Source organism: Triplophysa dalaica, chromosome 13, assembly GCF_015846415.1.
Source record: "Triplophysa dalaica isolate WHDGS20190420 chromosome 13, ASM1584641v1, whole genome shotgun sequence".
Classification (NCBI taxonomy): Eukaryota; Metazoa; Chordata; class Actinopteri; order Cypriniformes; family Nemacheilidae; genus Triplophysa; species Triplophysa dalaica.
The window spans coordinates 16623875-16642584 of record NC_079554.1 but is presented as its reverse complement, the minus strand read 5'-3'; the positions used below and the strand labels follow the sequence as shown (position 1 = coordinate 16642584).

General features: G+C 39.2%; 1 protein-coding gene across 8 annotated transcripts in view; it reads right to left on the bottom strand.

Moving 5' to 3' along the window:
* Positions 1–1110: 1110 nt before the first annotated feature.
* The window catches only part of cdc42bpab (CDC42 binding protein kinase alpha (DMPK-like) b), a 42143-nt gene continuing 24543 nt past the window's right edge, over positions 1111–18710 (bottom strand). For 2 of the 8 annotated variants that reach the window (XM_056763875.1, XM_056763877.1), the window contains 33 exons: positions 18530–18609; positions 17865–18025; positions 17622–17744; positions 17374–17507; positions 17039–17281; positions 16770–16880; positions 15614–15864; positions 14941–15046; positions 14036–14160; positions 13435–13540; positions 13194–13342; positions 12932–13023; positions 12569–12645; positions 12342–12389; positions 11806–11844; positions 10347–10463; positions 9912–9989; positions 9359–9464; positions 8967–9103; positions 8664–8803; positions 8447–8528; positions 8130–8349; positions 7993–8055; positions 7605–7897; positions 7140–7434; positions 6621–6718; positions 6409–6493; positions 6183–6306; positions 5619–5736; positions 4609–4726; positions 4284–4441; positions 3703–3777; positions 1111–2247 (listed from right to left, as the gene is read on the bottom strand). In XM_056763875.1, coding sequence (XP_056619853.1) covers positions 2116–2247; positions 3703–3777; positions 4284–4441; positions 4609–4726; positions 5619–5736; positions 6183–6306; positions 6409–6493; positions 6621–6718; positions 7140–7434; positions 7605–7897; positions 7993–8055; positions 8130–8349; positions 8447–8528; positions 8664–8803; positions 8967–9103; positions 9359–9464; positions 9912–9989; positions 10347–10463; positions 11806–11844; positions 12342–12389; positions 12569–12645; positions 12932–13023; positions 13194–13342; positions 13435–13540; positions 14036–14160; positions 14941–15046; positions 15614–15864; positions 16770–16880; positions 17039–17281; positions 17374–17507; positions 17622–17744; positions 17865–18025; positions 18530–18609 — 4284 coding nt within the window. In that variant the 3' untranslated portion in view covers positions 1111–2115. The remainder of the gene's footprint in view (positions 2248–3702; positions 3778–4283; positions 4442–4608; positions 4727–5618; positions 5737–6182; positions 6307–6408; positions 6494–6620; positions 6719–7139; positions 7435–7604; positions 7898–7992; positions 8056–8129; positions 8350–8446; positions 8529–8663; positions 8804–8966; positions 9104–9358; positions 9465–9911; positions 9990–10346; positions 10464–11805; positions 11845–12341; positions 12390–12568; positions 12646–12931; positions 13024–13193; positions 13343–13434; positions 13541–14035; positions 14161–14940; positions 15047–15613; positions 15865–16769; positions 16881–17038; positions 17282–17373; positions 17508–17621; positions 17745–17864; positions 18026–18529; positions 18610–18710) is intronic. The other 6 variants (XM_056763880.1, XM_056763882.1, XM_056763878.1 and 3 more) reach the window with 4 other exon arrangements.

Below are 18710 nucleotides of genomic sequence, written 5' to 3'. Positions count from 1 at the left end.
TTATCAAATGAGCGAGAAACATAATACAACCATGAAACGTGAGGTATGAACATTCATGACATGCAAAACTGTACAAGGGATTACAAAGAATATCTTAAGAAACAAAAAACAATTGGGATGTGAATGACAGCATATAAATAGTATACTGTATGTACAGTAAGAAAGGCGTTTTATTTTTGTCGCAGGTTTGTATTCAAACTTTTATTCGCAGATGATTTCCATTTGTGATGGTAACTACAGTCATGAAAATATTGCCAAAGGTGTTATTTCATATGCTTTTGCTTAATACAGATGGAATTGTATAGGGTACTTTGAGCTGAGAGACGATTTTAAGGTTAACCTTAATGAATGACCAAAAACGTTGATAATTACAGTGAAACTTTTTGTGGAATAAACAAAACATATCAGTGATTTGAGTAGAAATCAAGACGTGTAGGAGAACTCATGTTTCTCAAAATTCATAATAAAATACTCCAAGAATACACAGAAGATGGGGGAAATATTTGTGCTGGTCAGACTTATGTCATTTCTAAAAGCTTAAAAAAAATGCTTTAAATAGAAGATATTGACCGGCCACAAAAAGCAACTTAAAACAGAATGTAACTTGAATTTCAGATCTGTAGAGGCATTGTGGGATCATCTAGAAAGTTTATAGGAGGCTTTTGATTAAGTTATTCTTGAGCAGAATTTTCCAAATGTATAACCTCAGATAATTTCTGTAATATTGTTTTATGGTTAAGAAGAGTCTTACATTAAATAGCAGGGGTGAATGTTTCAATGCTTCACAAGGTAAATTTACAGTTATCCATTTTTTTGTAAATAAGTTAGAAACATTTTTCCATAAAAAAGCCAAACTATTTGGGCGAAGCGAAGACTCTATTTCACATACTGTAACATGAGATGAAACCATGAATCCAGGGAGAAAATGAAATGCCTTTTGTTTGTCTGCAAATACTCAAATTACACATCTGAACAAGTTCCACCGTTTGGACTAAATAGCTCCAGACTGTAGAAACACGATATTTGTGTGCATTTGCGGCTGACATTTGGACAGTTTCGGTCAAGACATATATTGCTATTATGAAACAAGAATTGAGCCACACTGAGGCCTGACATGATGCAGCTTTTATGGTTAAAGCAGAGTTGTTGTGAAACAGCTTGGCCTGGGTCTCACAAATATCTTAAAAATTAAAAGAAAGCGTAAATGAAATTACAAAAGGCAGTATTGTCTCAAATCAAAGTAAAACAGTCTAAAAGAACTGACACAACTGAAGATTCTTTTTTAAATGGTATTGTATAATATACGTATATTAAAATAATTCTTTAAAAATAAAAGCAATGAGATTTTCCACTCTACAATATTTCCTTATTATATATTATACTATACTTTAACCTATGTACATTACTGTGATGTGTTTTCACAGGTCATGTTGGTTTTCAGGAGGTTTAGATTACATGAAGACTGGCAATAATGACGGATTCCAGAATCACTGAAAGCTTCTATAAATCCCTACAAATCTAGAACAGAGGCAACAGATGAGGTTGCTTGATAGCACATCCCACAGAGTTCGGCTGTCTCTCATCTATTTGGCTGAAATAACAAACAAATCACTGCACACATCACTTTTAAACGCAAATAAAAAATATACATCATTGCTATTTTTCCAGATAAATTATTCCAGGACTGTATAACTGAAACAATTTCTATAAGGTCCATGAGGAACGGATTGAGGAATTTGATAGTATTTCCACGTTGAAATGGCTGAATGATAGATAAATAAATAAAAGTTCACCCCTGACCCGGTCTATATACAAACAACTGTCACAATAAAATCCATAACTTCTGTTAGCAGTAGTGTCTTCCATTGGGAGGTATGAAGCCTTTGGCGTCCAGTTCAGCTTTGCAGGGTCGTATCCATTTCAAAGTCCTAATCACGCTGTCATACACATCCACACATGTTCTCATTGTAGTGTGGTCCTTGTCTAGTCCTCAGTGGTGATCCTTTATGCAAATGAAATGGGAGGGGACTGTTGTGCAATTGTATGGAAGGGGGAGGAGCACTGTGACAGGAAGACCCATAGAGAATGTTTGTGATCGGTTCATCGGCGAGTCCATCATGTCTCCCACCCTGCGCGGTCTGTGCTCTCCAGCGAGAGGGACTTGGTCTTGTGCGGGGAGGAGGGGCTTGGAGGACTGCTGAAGGTGGAGCTGTTGGATGCAGTGGAGTGCCGTGGCGAATCGGAGTCCTGAAAAAGCGGGGAAAAAATGAAATGGCTGAAAATGTTGCATTGAGACTTTCTTTAATCGTAAAAATATAACAGTACTACGAGTATACTGTATATCCTTATAGGTTTCTTTTAAAACACACACAAATGACTGATAAATGGATGCCTTTAACAATACATGCAAGTCCAAATACTGTGAGGCTCAAATGAAACGCAATGACGTGGAATCTGACATTTTGCAAGTTTGTAAAAGAAAATGACTTTGTAAACATGGCATGTTTAGTTCATAAAGGTCAAAATTAACATCACATCCAGACATCATTTTTTTTACATCTGCAAGACAGAGAGTTCGAAGCAACTTTTGAAGCAGGTTTTATAGTTCAATGATCAAACGATCTTATTATATCCTCTTGCATTTCTCTTTCTGACTGGACTCCGCCATGCATACAAAGCACAAAAAGTGAATGTGGTGCTTCCTAAGTCCAGCAATGTTTTTGAGGACACGGCACAATAAAATAATGAATAATAAAATAAACGGTGCTCTTCCTCAAAAACATAATCATGGTCATTGGTTCACAGCTGGGAAATATTGCAAAATACAACACTAAATCTTACTTTATGACCAGAAACATATGTAAGTACACAAATGTGTCTAGGTAGGTGTTTGTTTGGAGCATAACAATTGGTATTCTTTGCATTCACTTGGTCAGAGGGAACCATAATACCTTAGTATGAAAATCATGCACATGACGGTGTGCAAAAATGTATGCGTATGGAGGGTAACTTTTATTCACAGCGATTCAAAGAAATTCCTTTTTGATTTAGAATTATACAAAATATATGTGAAGACAAATCAAGGCAACTATGGTCATGTAGAGCACTGAAATCCTACAGTAACGTTTAAAAGCAATCGCTCACCTTCAATATAAAAATTCTGTTATCATTTACTCCCCCTGTTGCCATTTTAAACCTGTGTGAATTTCTGCCAAAAATATAAAAAAAAATTGCCCGTGGATTCTCATCGTCTTCAATTGGATGGACTTAAAACCAATGAAAGTCAATGGGGACCAACGTTTTAAGTTAACAGCATTCTTGGAAATATCTTCTTTTGTGTTCTGCAGAAGACAGAAAGTCATACAGGTTTGATATGAATCCCTTTAAGTATGAATAAGGGCACCCAGCCTTCACTTCTGAACATGCGTAGAGTATGTTGCTGATCTAACGCTCCATGCTTCCCACAAGGACCCTCATTTTTCTTTAATGAACAAAAGGAGTTGACCAGCAGGTGCGAAACATGCGGATGGTTGCTTGATATTCGGATTCGAAGCTCTCGCTTCACCAGAATCATCAACAGGCTTTTCAAGCTGTGGGCTTCAAAATGGGCATATGATGGCAGTGGTTATTTAAAAAGATCTCTGCGGGGGTGTATTGTACAGCAGGCGTGTGTGTGTTTCACTGCAAACATGTGGTTTTTACCTTCATCTTACTAAGCAGGGTCCTTAAAGCCCTTTTCAGATCGGGGGTCTTCTCCGAGGGCGATACAGCCTGCCACTGAGAAGAAAAGTGCAGGCTCAGTGCCAAAATGGCTTCCACACTTGCTGAAGGAGAATGGGGGACCAGGGGTGTGAAGCACAGCAATATGGGGGGATAACGGGTGATATAAAAGGGCATGGCTGAGGGTAATATTGGTTTAACCAGCATGTTGTGGAATGGGGTGGCAGGCATAGACTGGCGTACGCATTGACAAAGCAAAGGTGGATGCTAAAAGCTAAAGCTTATTTGCAGTTGATATCTTTGGGGATGATGGCATTATAAGTGGTCCACGTTTATGCCCCCTGCAGGCCTGATGGGAATGGGATGGGGTAGGGCAGGTATAAAAATTGTAAGGTATTGAAGATAAGGTATAGAAAATATTTAAGGAAGCTTTAAAATTAAATGTACACTTATTTAGAGGTGATCACCATGGAAACCGTGGCATGTTGGTTGACTTTCCTACACACCTCTTTATTCAGTAATGAAGATACCACCTGATTTCTCCTACATCATGCATGACTCACCTCTCTGTCAAACTGAGAAAGCGGAGCTTCGCCCGCGTCCATGCCCCCGCCCGATGACAGCGAGCTCTCGGACGGTGATGTCATGGTCTGCCGCTTAGAGCTGTAGCTACTGCCCGACAGCTCCCTCCTTAGAGCGCTGCCATTTTGAGAGGCGGACCCTGAGAAACAACCAGAAAAGACATTTTAGAAAGATCAAGGTCATGGGTTCGACACCCAAGGAATGCATCCTGATTTAAGTCGCTTTGGATAAAATACATTTAGATACATACATGTTAGTATAACATGTGGCGTTATTGTAAAATAATGACAAATTTTGAGCACTTACGCATCCCTAGACCGCTGCTTGCACTCATGGATCTCCCAGGTTCAGCCCGGTTCTTGGTGATGGAGGGGATGCTGACGGATCCGCTGAATCCAGCTCGGTTGTCCTGGGCACGGACATTCTACAGGTCACATTAAAGAAACAACCACCACACACACACACACACACACATGTAATGAGTGGCATGAACATGGCTTGATGAAAACAAACAGAGATCGACAAATATAGAGATTTGGATGAAATAATGTACAATATAGTGGCCACAGGATGTAATTGCGTCAGCTGATAAAATGTCAAGTAAAATTGATTTCAAAGAAATTCAATGTCCAGTCTGTTTAGAAAAACATAGCTCAACATGACATGTTGGGTATTAAATTATAAATCATTAAATACGATAGAAGTGTTTATATACTGTCTGTTTTATCAACGGTCAAAACACACTATAAATCATCTTAGGTCGTCGAGCATTATTTGTTTCCGAATGCAATTTAAAAGATAGTGTGTCTGTCATCCAATGCAATACAATTATCTCATATGCAATGTAAATGACCATTTTAAATGCTGCCAATACATTTACATTTATAAACAAATTTGGCATTTCGTCTTTTGAATAATAAAATACAGCATCCATAGCTATGTTTATTTATGTTTGTACTATGTTATATATAATATTGAAACTATATAACAGCAAGATTTTTAAACAGAGGGAAATAATGGCAAGTTAATGAGTGTGATGGATTTGTGTCTAGAGTTATTAACATTAATTGTTCAAACACTTGCTGGCGACGCTACTGTATGAAAGACATAAATGACCAGCACTGTCTTTATTTGGGGAGGCACAAAGCATTGCACTCAAAGGGGGCCCTACAACCAAAAAGTTTGAGAACCACTTTCATAAACCAAAGGTTTGGGAAAAAGTGACTAAAATGAGCAGAAAAGCAAACAGCATAATGGGTTTGTACAAGCATACAGATGGACTTCATTCATCACTCTGTAAGGGCAGCTTCCCTCACCATGGGAAGATCTCTAAGGATCTGCATTCCGTCTCCGGGACCCATATGAGCCACGTGGTTAAAATTCGTAGGGTTTGAGATCAGCTTGTTTCTCTTCTCTGGGTCTCTCAGCATCTCTCTGTAATTGCACACAAACATACACATTTAACGACTGCAAAGTTTCACAAGTTGAGATAGCAGAACAGTTAAAAAGCTTCTGATCAATTGATCACATCTGTTTAACAAGCAGAACAGATTTGACATCTATAGTATTAAAAATGACTCGCGTCTCTTTATTTGCCAAATACTACTGTCTGTAAATCCTATCCCTCAAATCAGTTGTGAACTGAAAAGACAGAAAGTGTTCTCTCTCAAATCTATGATGACAGAATGCGTTCTAATGTTCAAAACTATTGTTGTATTATTTGGCAAAACAAAAAAATCACTAGCGTGCCATTAATAAAAAAATATGAAATGCAGCACAGGAATAACATATAAAGAGATGAGAAACAGTAAACCCAGATGACCTACAAAGACATCTAACACAAGCGTGCACATGTGTGTGTGGGTGTGTGTGTCAGTCACCTTCTCTGCTGCAGTCTCTCCTCCTCAGGAATGCGAAATGAGAAGCGTCTCTTGTTGCTCATGCTGCGAACCATCTGCTTCCTGCTGTTGTCACACACTTCAGGCACCACCAGCTCGTCCCCTTCTACACACACACACCTCAGATTTATTACACAGCATCACTAAAGCACCAACATCCACTCAAGCCTTGATAAATATCATTTCATCGTAGTGTCTCTGCTGTTACCTGCAGTCTTGTTTCTGAAGTACATAAGTCTGAACGTCTCTAAGCCCAACAGATTCAAAGAGCCATCCGTGTTCAGAGGCCGCACCTGTGAGACGGCCGTTCAGTCATTACATTGCTCATTTATACTTTGAGTAGCATTATTTATAATTTAGAGTTCATGAAAACATATGGATACATAGTCAATTATAGATGCCGGTATATTAATCTGAAACCTTTTTCAGAGAAATGGACTGAATCCACTCGGTTGTATTCACGTCAAACACGTCCACTGCATTTTCACTGTAAACTGACAGGTAGGGGGCGTTGTAGCCTGCAAGATATAAAACAACTACGGGTTCAACCAAACCTTACATTCGTCTGTACCCGAACATATTCGGTGTAGAAGACATTTAACCCCCCAGAGACATATGGTTGGATGTGCTTTTGGAGCTTTAAAATCTGGAAACCATTTAACGCCAGTGTAATATTTAATATTACTTATGTTTAGCCTAAGATGTAAGTTGTAAGCATGTGATGCCATAAGGGTCATTTCATTTTATGGTGAACTATTCCTTTAAACAGGGAATGAACCGCTCACTTAGACAGAGAGAGCAGTCTGACTGAAATCTAAAGTGACAAATGACGGAGCCTTTTAGGGACAAGGTTATGATAAGGTATTATATCCCAAAAACAGACCAGAATAAAAATCAATATAAATGGCACAGGTGCTTATAAGGCGCTTCTGGACTCACAGCAGGCGGTGGGCGTCGCAGGCCACATTAGCTCTTGCTGGCGTGAACGTCTGCCCTGTGTGTCCACATACACTGCGATCTTGCTGAAGCAGAGCAGCATTTCTTTATTGGAGATTTCCACCGCACAAATCGCGTCAAGGCTGTCTGTCCTTATAAAGGCCAGCGTGGGGTCATCTGGGTGGAGTAAGCTGACCGGAGGGGATTCCCCATACAAACTGTAGCGCATAAAACCAGACGGGTAGCCAACACACAAGCGCTGACTTAACAGTCCCATCCATTGAACTGCTCCTGGAGCCTGAAATAAAGAAAGAGCTTGTTGATGGTGCTGCGTGCGCGGACAGAGATCATATTTACTAATATTGTAGTTACTAAGAAAAAATGTAAGGTTAAAATTGAGCAAATTTGGCAAATTGTTTAAAATATCAGTAGCTGCAATAAAAAACTCAAGAAGTTTAAATGCCGTACTTGTATGTCCACCAGATGGCAGTGGCGAGACTTGCTCTTGTTTATCTCGAAGCAGGAGATCTGTCGTTTAATTACAAGGCAGAAACAAGTGCTGTTGCGCACCACACCCGACACCAGCGCCTGACAGTTTTTTGTGTCCGCCACCTTGTTCTTGTCTACCTCCCGCCCCTCGAGAGCCATCATGGGCACCAGACAAACTTGACGGTTCCTCCCGGAGATCACGGCCACCAGCTGCTCTGCGGGCATCAGTTCTATGTGCTGAACTTTCTTCACGTCACCCACACGGATGATTTCTGTAAGAACGTCATTCAAATATGATGTAATGCTTGTTCATTATTATTATGCATTCGCCATTCAAGGTCACATGAAGTATTTATAGAGGATTTACCATCTTTGGTGACATGGATGACAAACAGGCCCTCCTCGTTGCCCAAAGCAACCCGTTCATGATCTGCAGAGAGATGAAAATGTTGGTTAATCACTCTGCTTTCGTTTTCATACACATCTCATGTTTTGTCTTTGTACCTATAATAGCAGCACTTTGGGTGGTTTTGATGAGAGGCAGCGTGCTGTCATAGGCTTCTTTAGGCACGTAGACAAAACGCTCCTTTAGTTTGTTTTTCTTCAGGATGCGATGGAGTTCGTTCAGAGCAGACACCCATTTTGTCCTGTCCTGCTCGTGGTCGGCCAGCATCAGGATGCACATCTTCCGACCCGAGGTGGCGGACATTTGTGATGCTGTTACCTGAGGAACAAAATGGAAAATAAGCAGCAGTACTGAAATAAAGTGAGCGGTTCGAGGAGAGAGAAAACCTCTGTATGACATGCGTGTATATTCCTACCCTGAGGATGCAGGGAATGTCTTTCTTGTTAGCATGGATGACATCAGACTCCAGAACAGAGCTCGCTGAAAACTCTTCATCTCTGCAAAGGATACAAGAGTGTTTATACAAGAGAGTTAATAACTGAAATATCTTTTAAAAAAATATATATATTATTATGCAAGCGTTATTATAAACCGCTTTACGACCCAATTGTTTATAAAAGATCCTCCCTCACCTCATGTCGATGACCTGGTTAACTATAACACCAGGCTGGGCACCTTTCCCTTCGCCCAGCTCATACAGGAAGAGTTTAAAGTCACACACCACTGCCCAGACTCTCTGCCAACCCTTTTTCACGCCCGTAGGCTTGGGCACCTGATAGAGAGTCACATTTTCATTACACGATACAAAATTTCAAGCAAACTTCAACATTTCCAATAAAGGCTGTGGGCATCTTAACAGCAGTAAACCTCAAAAATGTTTTAGATTCGAGTTCAATCATTCAATTCAAATTCAGTTTTCACATGTCAAATCTTACCCTTAGATGCCCCTCGTACGCAGTGCCAATGCCCCTCTGCGTGTCAATGCCCAGTTTGCCCCTGGTTTGATCCGGTGGGACGGGGCATACAGAGGGCGCTTTATCAGCACAGGTGACATGACAGGAGAAGTTGCAGACTAGGAAGAAATGAAGGACATTGGCAGTGAGTTTTAAACAGCATTGAGCCAATGAGGAATACTGGGATGGGGCATCTTTAAGAAATCAATATGAAATGACTTAATGCTTTAATTTAGTTTGGGCTTGATACAAGTAACAGCTTAATATTCCTGCTATACAAACAACAGAAAGGACACACAAACATAAATAATGTATATAGTCGTGAAATCAGACAAGTCACATAAGACGCATGGCAACCTCAGACTGTATCTCACCTTCACATGTGCAGCCCTGTCGGATAAGCCCCACCATCAGAGATGTGCACTGGTTACATTTGGTGGGAACAGTGAAGGACTTCACACTAAACTGATGTGCCTTGGGCTGTGGAGCGAAAAACATCTGACATGTTATAGTAATAAACAATCTTATATAGATGTTCTAAAGAATACATGACAGTTGCTGGACAATGGTGGTGGATGGTATGCCTACAACCTTGTACCCACAATGCAAGTCTTGTTATATCATGAGTATACCATAATTAGAGTTTGTTTTGTCCTGAAAAGTCAACAAATAAACATTATATTTATTAAATAACTTTTACGCTATTGCAAAACTGAATTAAATGCCATTTTTATTTGGAAAATAACGAATAATTGTTTTAAACTGGCATCAGTGCATTCAAAGCTATTGTAAAATATCAAATGCACACACACACACACACACACACACACACATCATCGAATTAACTAAAATGAAAAATGTCATTCCTAAATTCCTAAAAAAAAACTGGACCAGGACTTGAACTTTGACCTAAATCTTTCATGTTACCTTAGGTGACGAATGTCCCAGACTTCCATATGATCTGCCTGTTGGAGTCTGAAGACCACGTGTTGTGGGGTCCATCAGCTAGAAGAACATACCGACATATAAGCGCTTCAACGATATAAACTGTTGGATCACGTAAATAGTACCAATTTAATAAAACATTTGCAACTAGAATGAACATGGTTTACATCGTGTAGACAGAAGAGAACTGGAATGTTTAACCGAGCCTGATTTAGACCAAAATTCTCCATTAGGACCCATAAGACATTTTTCGTTCATTGTCATAGTCAAAATGACAATGGATTTTGCAAAATGACAATAAATATCATTGCATAACTGTTTTGTACCAATGTTTTCCCACACTATGAATAGCGCTACTGAAATGTAACTGAACTGAATTAAAGTAGTCATCATGAGAGTTGACAGGTAACAATGTACCTCAATAGGCTCCATGTCACTAACGGTGGATGGGGACCGAGAGCGTGATATGTGACGAGATCTTGAATCTTCATCTCGTGATGGAGTGTTGGAGGGTGTGAACTCTGCAGAATCAAGCTAAAAAAGACCAAAATCAATTAGATCGATATTGTTACATGGGACAAACTATATCGCCTCAACTATACAGTATGTTACATGCACAGCATAACACATACATAACATTTCAGAGAGGTACAAAAGACCAAAGCGTTTTTCAAGAATTACACCCCACTCAGATCAAAGGCGATGGTAAAGCACTCCGGCTCCAAACCAAGACAGTGGTAAAGGAATGAGAGATACCCACAACACAGAGACCACCCACCCACTACACATGCAAGACGAAACAGAGCACACAAACAGCCCAGAGAAAACACAAAGCCACATAGCTGCATAGAAACAAGAGAAACCAGATTCACAAACTGTATGAAGATCTTTCATTTAAGTGATCTGTGATTTAAAGGGGTAATTTGATCGAAAATTTTAATGTGGTTGTAAAATGGTTTTCTTCTGACCTCAGCGGTTGCTTTTGCCTCTCATACACGCTTTTGTATATTCAAATGTAGTGCCAAACAAAAGGCAATAATAGAATTCACTATTCAACATCAATGATGAGAAACCTGTTACAATACATCATGCATTGAATTTGAATAAACTGCAACAAGTCGCTTTGGATAAAAGTGTCTGCCAAATGAATAAATGTTAATAAATGTAAAAAAGAAAATTACAAATAAAATTTGAGAGAATGCCTCATTCACACCAAGAATGATTACTATAAACATATAAAATCATATTAAATTCAAAAGAATAACATTACCATCACAAGTATAACGATTCTTTCCTATTCCTAATTTTTCCACTTATGTCCAATTTTTCAGCTGATGAATGATTAAATGGATTTTGATTCAAATGTGTAAATGCTGTGTGCCATCATGGAATAAACATAATGCTTATGTTAATTTGTGTGAATGCAAAGAAAAATTAAAGATCTAAAAAAAAAAAAAAAATTCAAAGAAGGTGGAAAGTATTAGGGCTTCTTTTTTAGGTGAACTACCCTTTAAAGTAAGTATTACTTAGATCTAAATATAGAGCCACAATAATTCTATACCCACCCGTTTAAATGACCTTAGAAAGTGTACAATAAAAGTTAATGGTATGGAAAATAACCCCTATATTTAATTAACTAGTCCATATAATAACCCAGTTTATCAGTATATAATACTTCAAAAGTTTCACCATCACATAATATAGGCACACAACAAAGAAGATTTACCAACATTTGCACTTAAGTTGCATTTTCAAGATTTCATGCACATATGACCACAATAAGAACTGCCACCCATGCACTGAGCAAAACAGGCTGTCACCCACATGACACAATATGAGAGAAGGATTTTATTGTAACACAGGACAAGAGTCTTACGCGTCTGGTTTTGTGTCCTGGACCGAAAGAAGGTGATCGCTTCAGATAGAAAGGAGAGAGAGAGAAGAGGACAGTCAAACTTCATGTACAATGTGTGTCAGGAGAAAAAAGAGTAGGAAATGAGGGCTTGTAGGAACACGTCAAATCAGTGGTTGGACCTCTTGGCGTACCCCAAGTCTACATGTACAAAAGAGTCAATTTATATCAAAGAATGCAGAAATAGAGTCACTATCACAACAGAGTGGGATGGATTGCTACATAAATAGGTCAGGACATAAAGATTTACTTTGTTTATGCATCATTTTGGTCCTGTGTGTTTGAAAGTTGGAGATAGAAATTGAAGTGCTTCACTGTGGCATGCAGAGTTGCTGCCTATGTTGTGTTTCTGATGGGTCATTTTAACTCTTTGACTACAACTTTTATTTGAAACCACACACAGTTTTCCATTTTTCTGCTAGGTGACCAACAATTGAACCTGCTGAAGTGCTGTTTTTTATGCACAAAGACATTCCACGACAACATGTAGGCAAACTTACATCATCCCAATAATCAACTAAAGAAGATGAAGAGGATGAAAATGAGTCCTGATGGACATCAGAAGGAAAGAAAAAAACAAAACAATAACGCCACAAATTATGTCAGTAAATAAAACATAATGCAATAAAAAGATTAGAAAGTAAGAAAGTTGAACTAATAAAATAATGATAATGAATAAAGAGAGAAGCAAAATGTAGATGTTCACAAGAAGAAATATAAAACTTACATCAAACTGATCCAAAGCAGACGTGGGCGCATTGAGGAACGCCAAGAAGGAATTCTGGGAATCTTGATGCTTGACACCTACACAAGAAATTGCTTGTGTTATTAAATGGTACGATGCCATGCTTATTGTAAATGTTTGTCTTATTATATAACCCTTGCAGTGGGTAGCATAAACAAGACTAGTCAAGTTTGTCAGGGTGGTCCTTTGCTTTTGAGGTTTTTAAGGCTTGTCAAGCTGGGAGACCAGCCGATTATTCAGCTAAACCAGTTTAAGACCAGCTTGGTCTGGCTTAGAGGCCATCAAGTCCAACAAACAGGGCTACTTTTTTCTGCAGGGTTGACATTTATGTTGACGTTTGATCACCTCTCCTTGTCCTCAGCTCCTCTATGTCTTTCCTCAGCCTTTCAATTTCAGCCGTCAGCTCCTGGTTCTTATTATCAGATTCTTGCAATTTGCTGTAAAACAGAAATAACACATAAGAAAACCGAGACCGTGCACACAACAAAAAGTTAAAGATCTATTCATCCAAAAAGAGAAACCAAAAAGTCCAATGAACATTCGCTGGGCCTAGAACCGGTCATTGGGACCAATCTTTTATCAGCAGACTTGGTGTGTGCAGTCTCACCATTCGGTGGAAATGTTGCACGCTTTGACTTTGTTTAGCTCCTCCTGGATGTTCTGTTTGGCTCTGATCTCGGCATCCAGCGCAGATTGCAGCTCCAGACGCGCAGACATGTCCAGCTTAGCGAAGCGCCTCATCTTCCATGGCATGTCCTGACAAGGCCCGGGGGACCAACCACGTCAGAATGAGTCTTTCATCTTTATCTGATATTTAAATGCATTCTTATGATATCTGGGTGTCTCACCGTTCCTCTGGCTCCCAGGCTGGTGTTCCTTAGCCCTTCAAGTTCTTCTGTCATTTTTGTGGCCAGAGCTTGAAGGTACCCGCGAGCATCTTTCTCATCACTCACCCTGCAAAGAATTTTAAATCAAAGTCAAGATCTATGTAAACTATAAAATCTGTTACACACCATGTACGAACACTATGTCAATACTAAACTATATTCAATGCTTTATTGATATGTGATGATAAGTTATCAAATATAATACACCAGCACAAAAAGATTGCATTTGACAGACACTTTTATCCAACTTTTGGATCCGACATAAAATGTAAACATTCTGTATACGTTTTCCTTCAAACACGTAGCCTTTGCTCTGCTATTGGAACGCTCTGCCAACTGAGCTACATGAACAGAAGATCTGTGCTTCTGTAGATAAAGATGTTTGTTTTTATGCAAAATCTGCACCTGAAGTGACAAGCAGCCACTAGAGGGCCTACGTTCCAAATCCAGTGGATCCACATAATACCGCACATGTAAATCCACACAGCCGTGCAGACACAGGTGCAGGTTATCCTCAGGGTTCTGTGATGCCACATGGCTGCAGGTAGGGGGCTCCACTTACCACTGGATGATCTCAGTGATCTGGGCCTCCCAGTGGGCGACACTCTCCTGTTTATCAGTCAGTTCTCTCATCTCCTCCTCCAACTGCTTGTGGCTACTCCTCAGCTCCTCATGCGTAGAGTTCAACTGAAAAGAGAGATAGAGAATATTTACAAAACAGAAGTGGTACGGTGATGCTCCGGGGGTTGCTAAACGGCCGCTGAGGTGTTCTAAGTGGTTGTCAAAAGAACAAAGAGACAAGTCAGAATGATCTTTTCTCACAATTATTTTTTTAGAGTCTTATTTTAATGCGATTTTAAACATACTTTTCTATTGTACTTATTTGCTTTGTTCGCCTTGCTGAAAAGTGAACTCTGTTAGAAAGTCAGGAAGCAGTATATAGTAATATCCCGGCACTTCTGAACAATCATCTGCGGCCCACCTTTATAGAAATGTGAATTTATACAGGCATTTCACATCCTGGTTTAATTCTTTCCAAATGCCATCATTCTTGTTTGGTTTCCTAAACTTCATCCAATCTGGGATTTGACATGACAGCTCTGGCCGACCGCACCATTGTTTTAAACGGCCTTTGTGTTTTGAGCTTCCAGGTATTTTCAAGAAATGAATAATGTTTAATATCCACGCCACAAATAATAAAAAGCCCTTTAATATCTGATATGTTCAAACTTGCAGAATTATTTGACTGGCTGATTCCGGTTTCCCCCCGGTCCAAAGAAAATAGTGCGTGAGCCAAGCAATTTTTTGTGTAAATGTGTATGAATGTGCGTATGTGGTTACGGTCCCCCTTTAGGAATGCTGGAGATTTGGGGTGAGTGCCAAGATAGAAGGGCTTTGAAGTATATTTTGTGATGAAAGAGACTTGGGCTTTTGAATATTATAAACACTCTGAGAGTGAGATGTTACCTTCTCCACCTCAGTGGTAAGCTTATTTTTCTCTTCCGTAAAATGGGCTCGCTCTCTTTCGTTCTTCTGTTTATACTCCGTCTCAAACTCTTCACGTTCAGTTTGGCTAAACAAACACATCAAGAAACATCAGAACAACAGAAGTGAAGTTTACAGCACTGCTAGATTCTACTACCATAAAACATGACGATATATAATCCAAATGATTGACAGCAGAGCTTTGGTGTTTTCGTCCAACTATGAAGCTGACTGTAATATGTTCTGACTACCTGTACATTTTTAAAAGTAAAAAGATGCAAAAAAAATGAATTTATGGGGTATTTAAATGTATAAAAATTTGCTTCCTTAGCTGTTGACTTAATGGCCAATGACTGTTAACGGACCATTTAATGCATGTAACACACAGCAGGAAAGTTGTTTTTACAGGCAGCTGCCCGGTCGTTTTTAAGGAAACCAATATGTTCTGCTTTGTTTAAGATACAATATATGCTTAGTTGCTTTACATGTCAATCAAACAGCCACTTCCTGTCAAGGTAGGTGGTTCTTAGCTAAAATAAGCTGTAACATGGACCAGAAGTAAAAACTTGACAGGAACTGACTGCTAGGTACTAGCTGATCGTTCACAGCACAGGCTAAGAAAACAAATATATACTTTGTATGTCCGCAGACGTACCTTTCTCTGCGAGTTTTCTCCAGTTTGTCTTTAAGCATGAGAATCTCTTTCTGGAGCGTAAGGTGTTGGCCTTCAGCGTCACGGAGCTCCTTCTTCAGGGCCTTCAGCTCACCGCTGTGGTGCGTCTCCCGGCGACTTAACTCCTCCTCGTACTGCACAATCTTCTTCTCCAGCTCCGTCCGGATGCGGATGAACTCCGGCTGGTGGTCCGAGCCTGCTGCTGCACTGGTGGGCCCGGCCTGTTTCAATGGCTGGAAAACGACCAAAACATGTAGATATGAGTTAAAAGGTGCTCATAACTGAGTGGAAGAATGCTCACATACATTTTCTAATACATATTTTACTAAATAATTTGACAAAAGTAGCCTGGTCAAAATTAATATTCGTTTTTGTTTATTTGGTAACTATGCATAAAGTTGCACAAAGTACGATATGCAACCTAATAACCTTGTCAAGGTTTGAGTGTATGATATCCCATATCTGGTGGTCGCAATAATTGCTGTAACTTTTATAACCATATTGAATTGGATTACTAAAATCAGCTTATAAAAAAGTAAGTTGTCCGCCTCATAAAGAGTTATACAACTTTGCAAAAAATATTATAAATATTCAAAAATGAAAAAATGTAAATTATTTTTGAAGTTAAATGTATCAAACATTCAAATCAAAAAGCACAAAACTGTAGTTACCAATTATAATAATCAGAATTTTTTTAACCAAGATATAGAAATAATATATGTATTATATTACATCAAGACTGACAGCATGACAAGACACATGAACAGTGATCAAAATCAAAGTTTTCACATTAAAAATAAATAAAACTTTTCGTAAATACATGTACAAATATTACTGGTATTGGTTAAAGGTTAATATGAACTTGTTTTCATTGCAGTATTTGAGGTCTGAAAAATACAGAGCATCTTATTTCAACCTGTTCCAACCTGTTCATTTTCTATAAATGCAAATAATTGCAAATACTGTAGAAATAAACTTCTTATTTGAAATGTAGTAGAAATTGTTAGTAGTTCAAAGAAAGAAACAAAACTTATTTTACACAAACACATACATATAAATAGTACAATAGGAAAAAGTGAAAATAATTTTGAAATGTTTTTTTCTGCAGCTGTATATTCCTGTATGAACTGTGCATCACCTTCATGCCATCCAGCTCTTCTTCTAGCTGTTTGCTGTATTGTTCGGTTCTCTCTCGTAGCTTCCTCTCCTTTTGAGCTTCAGCTGTGTTCTCCTCAACCTGGGCTTCCAACTGAGAGTAAAACATAAAATATACATCTCACGATAACAATTAAAAAAATTTGGTCTAACCGAATGGTAAAATTTGTCTTGAAGCAAACATTTGAACATTTACATTATACATAAAAAGAAATAAAGCTGTTTCCGCAAGGTTTGGTATCGCACACACACCTCTTTACGCATTCTCTCAGCCTTGCGGGTATCCAGCCGCAGGGCCTCCAGTTTCTGTGAGACTCCCTCCATCTCCTCCTCTTTGTCCCGCAACTGGCGGCTTAGCCGCTGTTTTTGCGAGCGCAGGTCGCTCAGCCGTTCGTTGAGCTCGGAGAACTCCTCCATGGCCATCTTCTTCTGACTGTGAGCGTCCTTCAGCTCTTTCGCCTGAGCCTTCAGCTTCTCTGCCAACTGGAGCGTCTCCTGAAAAGACGTAACCACACAGATACATTAGGAAGGGATCTAGATTAAAGTATTATTGTCTGCGTATTTCACGTACAACCGAATTAAAGTACCTTGTGCAGATCGTCTTTCTCTTGCGTGACACCCTTGAGCTGTTTCTCCAAACTTTTGATGACCTTAGATGAGTCTTCGAGATCTTTACGGGCTGAGGTGGCTTCCTCCAACTGCTCCTCTGCCTGACCAGAGTCTGAAGAGACAAAACATTCAAAAAGAGATCTTTTGCTCAATAGGTATTCAATAGAGTACTGTAAAGGGACAAAGACCTGAATTCTGCCATGACTGAGTGATATTGAACTCTCACCTGCTAACTGCTTTTTCAGAAAGACAATCTCACTCTTTAAACTCTGGATCTCGACCTCTTTATTAGCATTCACAGGGGCGTCTGAATCAGCGTACTGTAGTGCCTGCACTGTTTGAGTGGACTCTATGGGACAGGGGGCGATAAAATGCTCTTGTGACATGCTCTTGAATGCTCTTGAAAAATTGCTTGATTTGATTTATTGCGCACTTTTGCACTCCATACACAAACACTTTTGCTTTTCACCTTGGAGTTTTCGGGCAAGTTCGGTTTTCTCCTGTTCGAGACGTCTGATCCTCCTCTCGTAGGCCTCGGAGGCCAGGCTCTCCTCAAGACTTTTCTGAAGATCGGCATCTACCTGTGCAGGTCCAATGGACTCCCGCAGACAACCTCGGTCTGAAAGTGTGCTACAAGCCCACACAGTAAAATTGCTAAGAATTAGGGCTGTCAAACGATAAATCGTGATAATCGCATCCAGAATAAAAGATCCCGCTAGCATAATACATGTCAGTGTACTGTTCATATTCATTTTGTGTTTATAAAAACATACACATACATGCATATATTAAAGAAAAATACCAAAATTAATAAACATTTATATATCATTTATAATACTTATTGGTAAATATAAACAAATCCTAAATATGTTTACATGTGTGTGTTTATCAATACAAAGTTAATATGCACAGTAAACAGACATATATTATGTAAACACAAACTTTAATTCTGGATGCGATTAATCGTGATAAATGACCTAAAAAGAATATGACAATAATATAGTCGCAATTGAAATTTGTGAACTAGATCAGACTAGTCTTCTTGAACGAGACAAGACCAGAAAACATGCCAAGACTGGTTTAAATATTTTTGTTTAGCATAATACATGATATGCAAACAATAATCGGACTCACCATTTGCTTGTGTAAGTGAAGCCCACAAATGGGAGGTGGTGTCCAGAAAACGCTGTGTGAGAAGGCGGAGGCAACGTCTCCTAAAATATTTCAGAAAATCAATCCCAGCCTCAAATATCCTCTAAACGCATTTAGGTTTGTAAATGTATCTCCACATAACCTCACTGACTACGCGGATGAC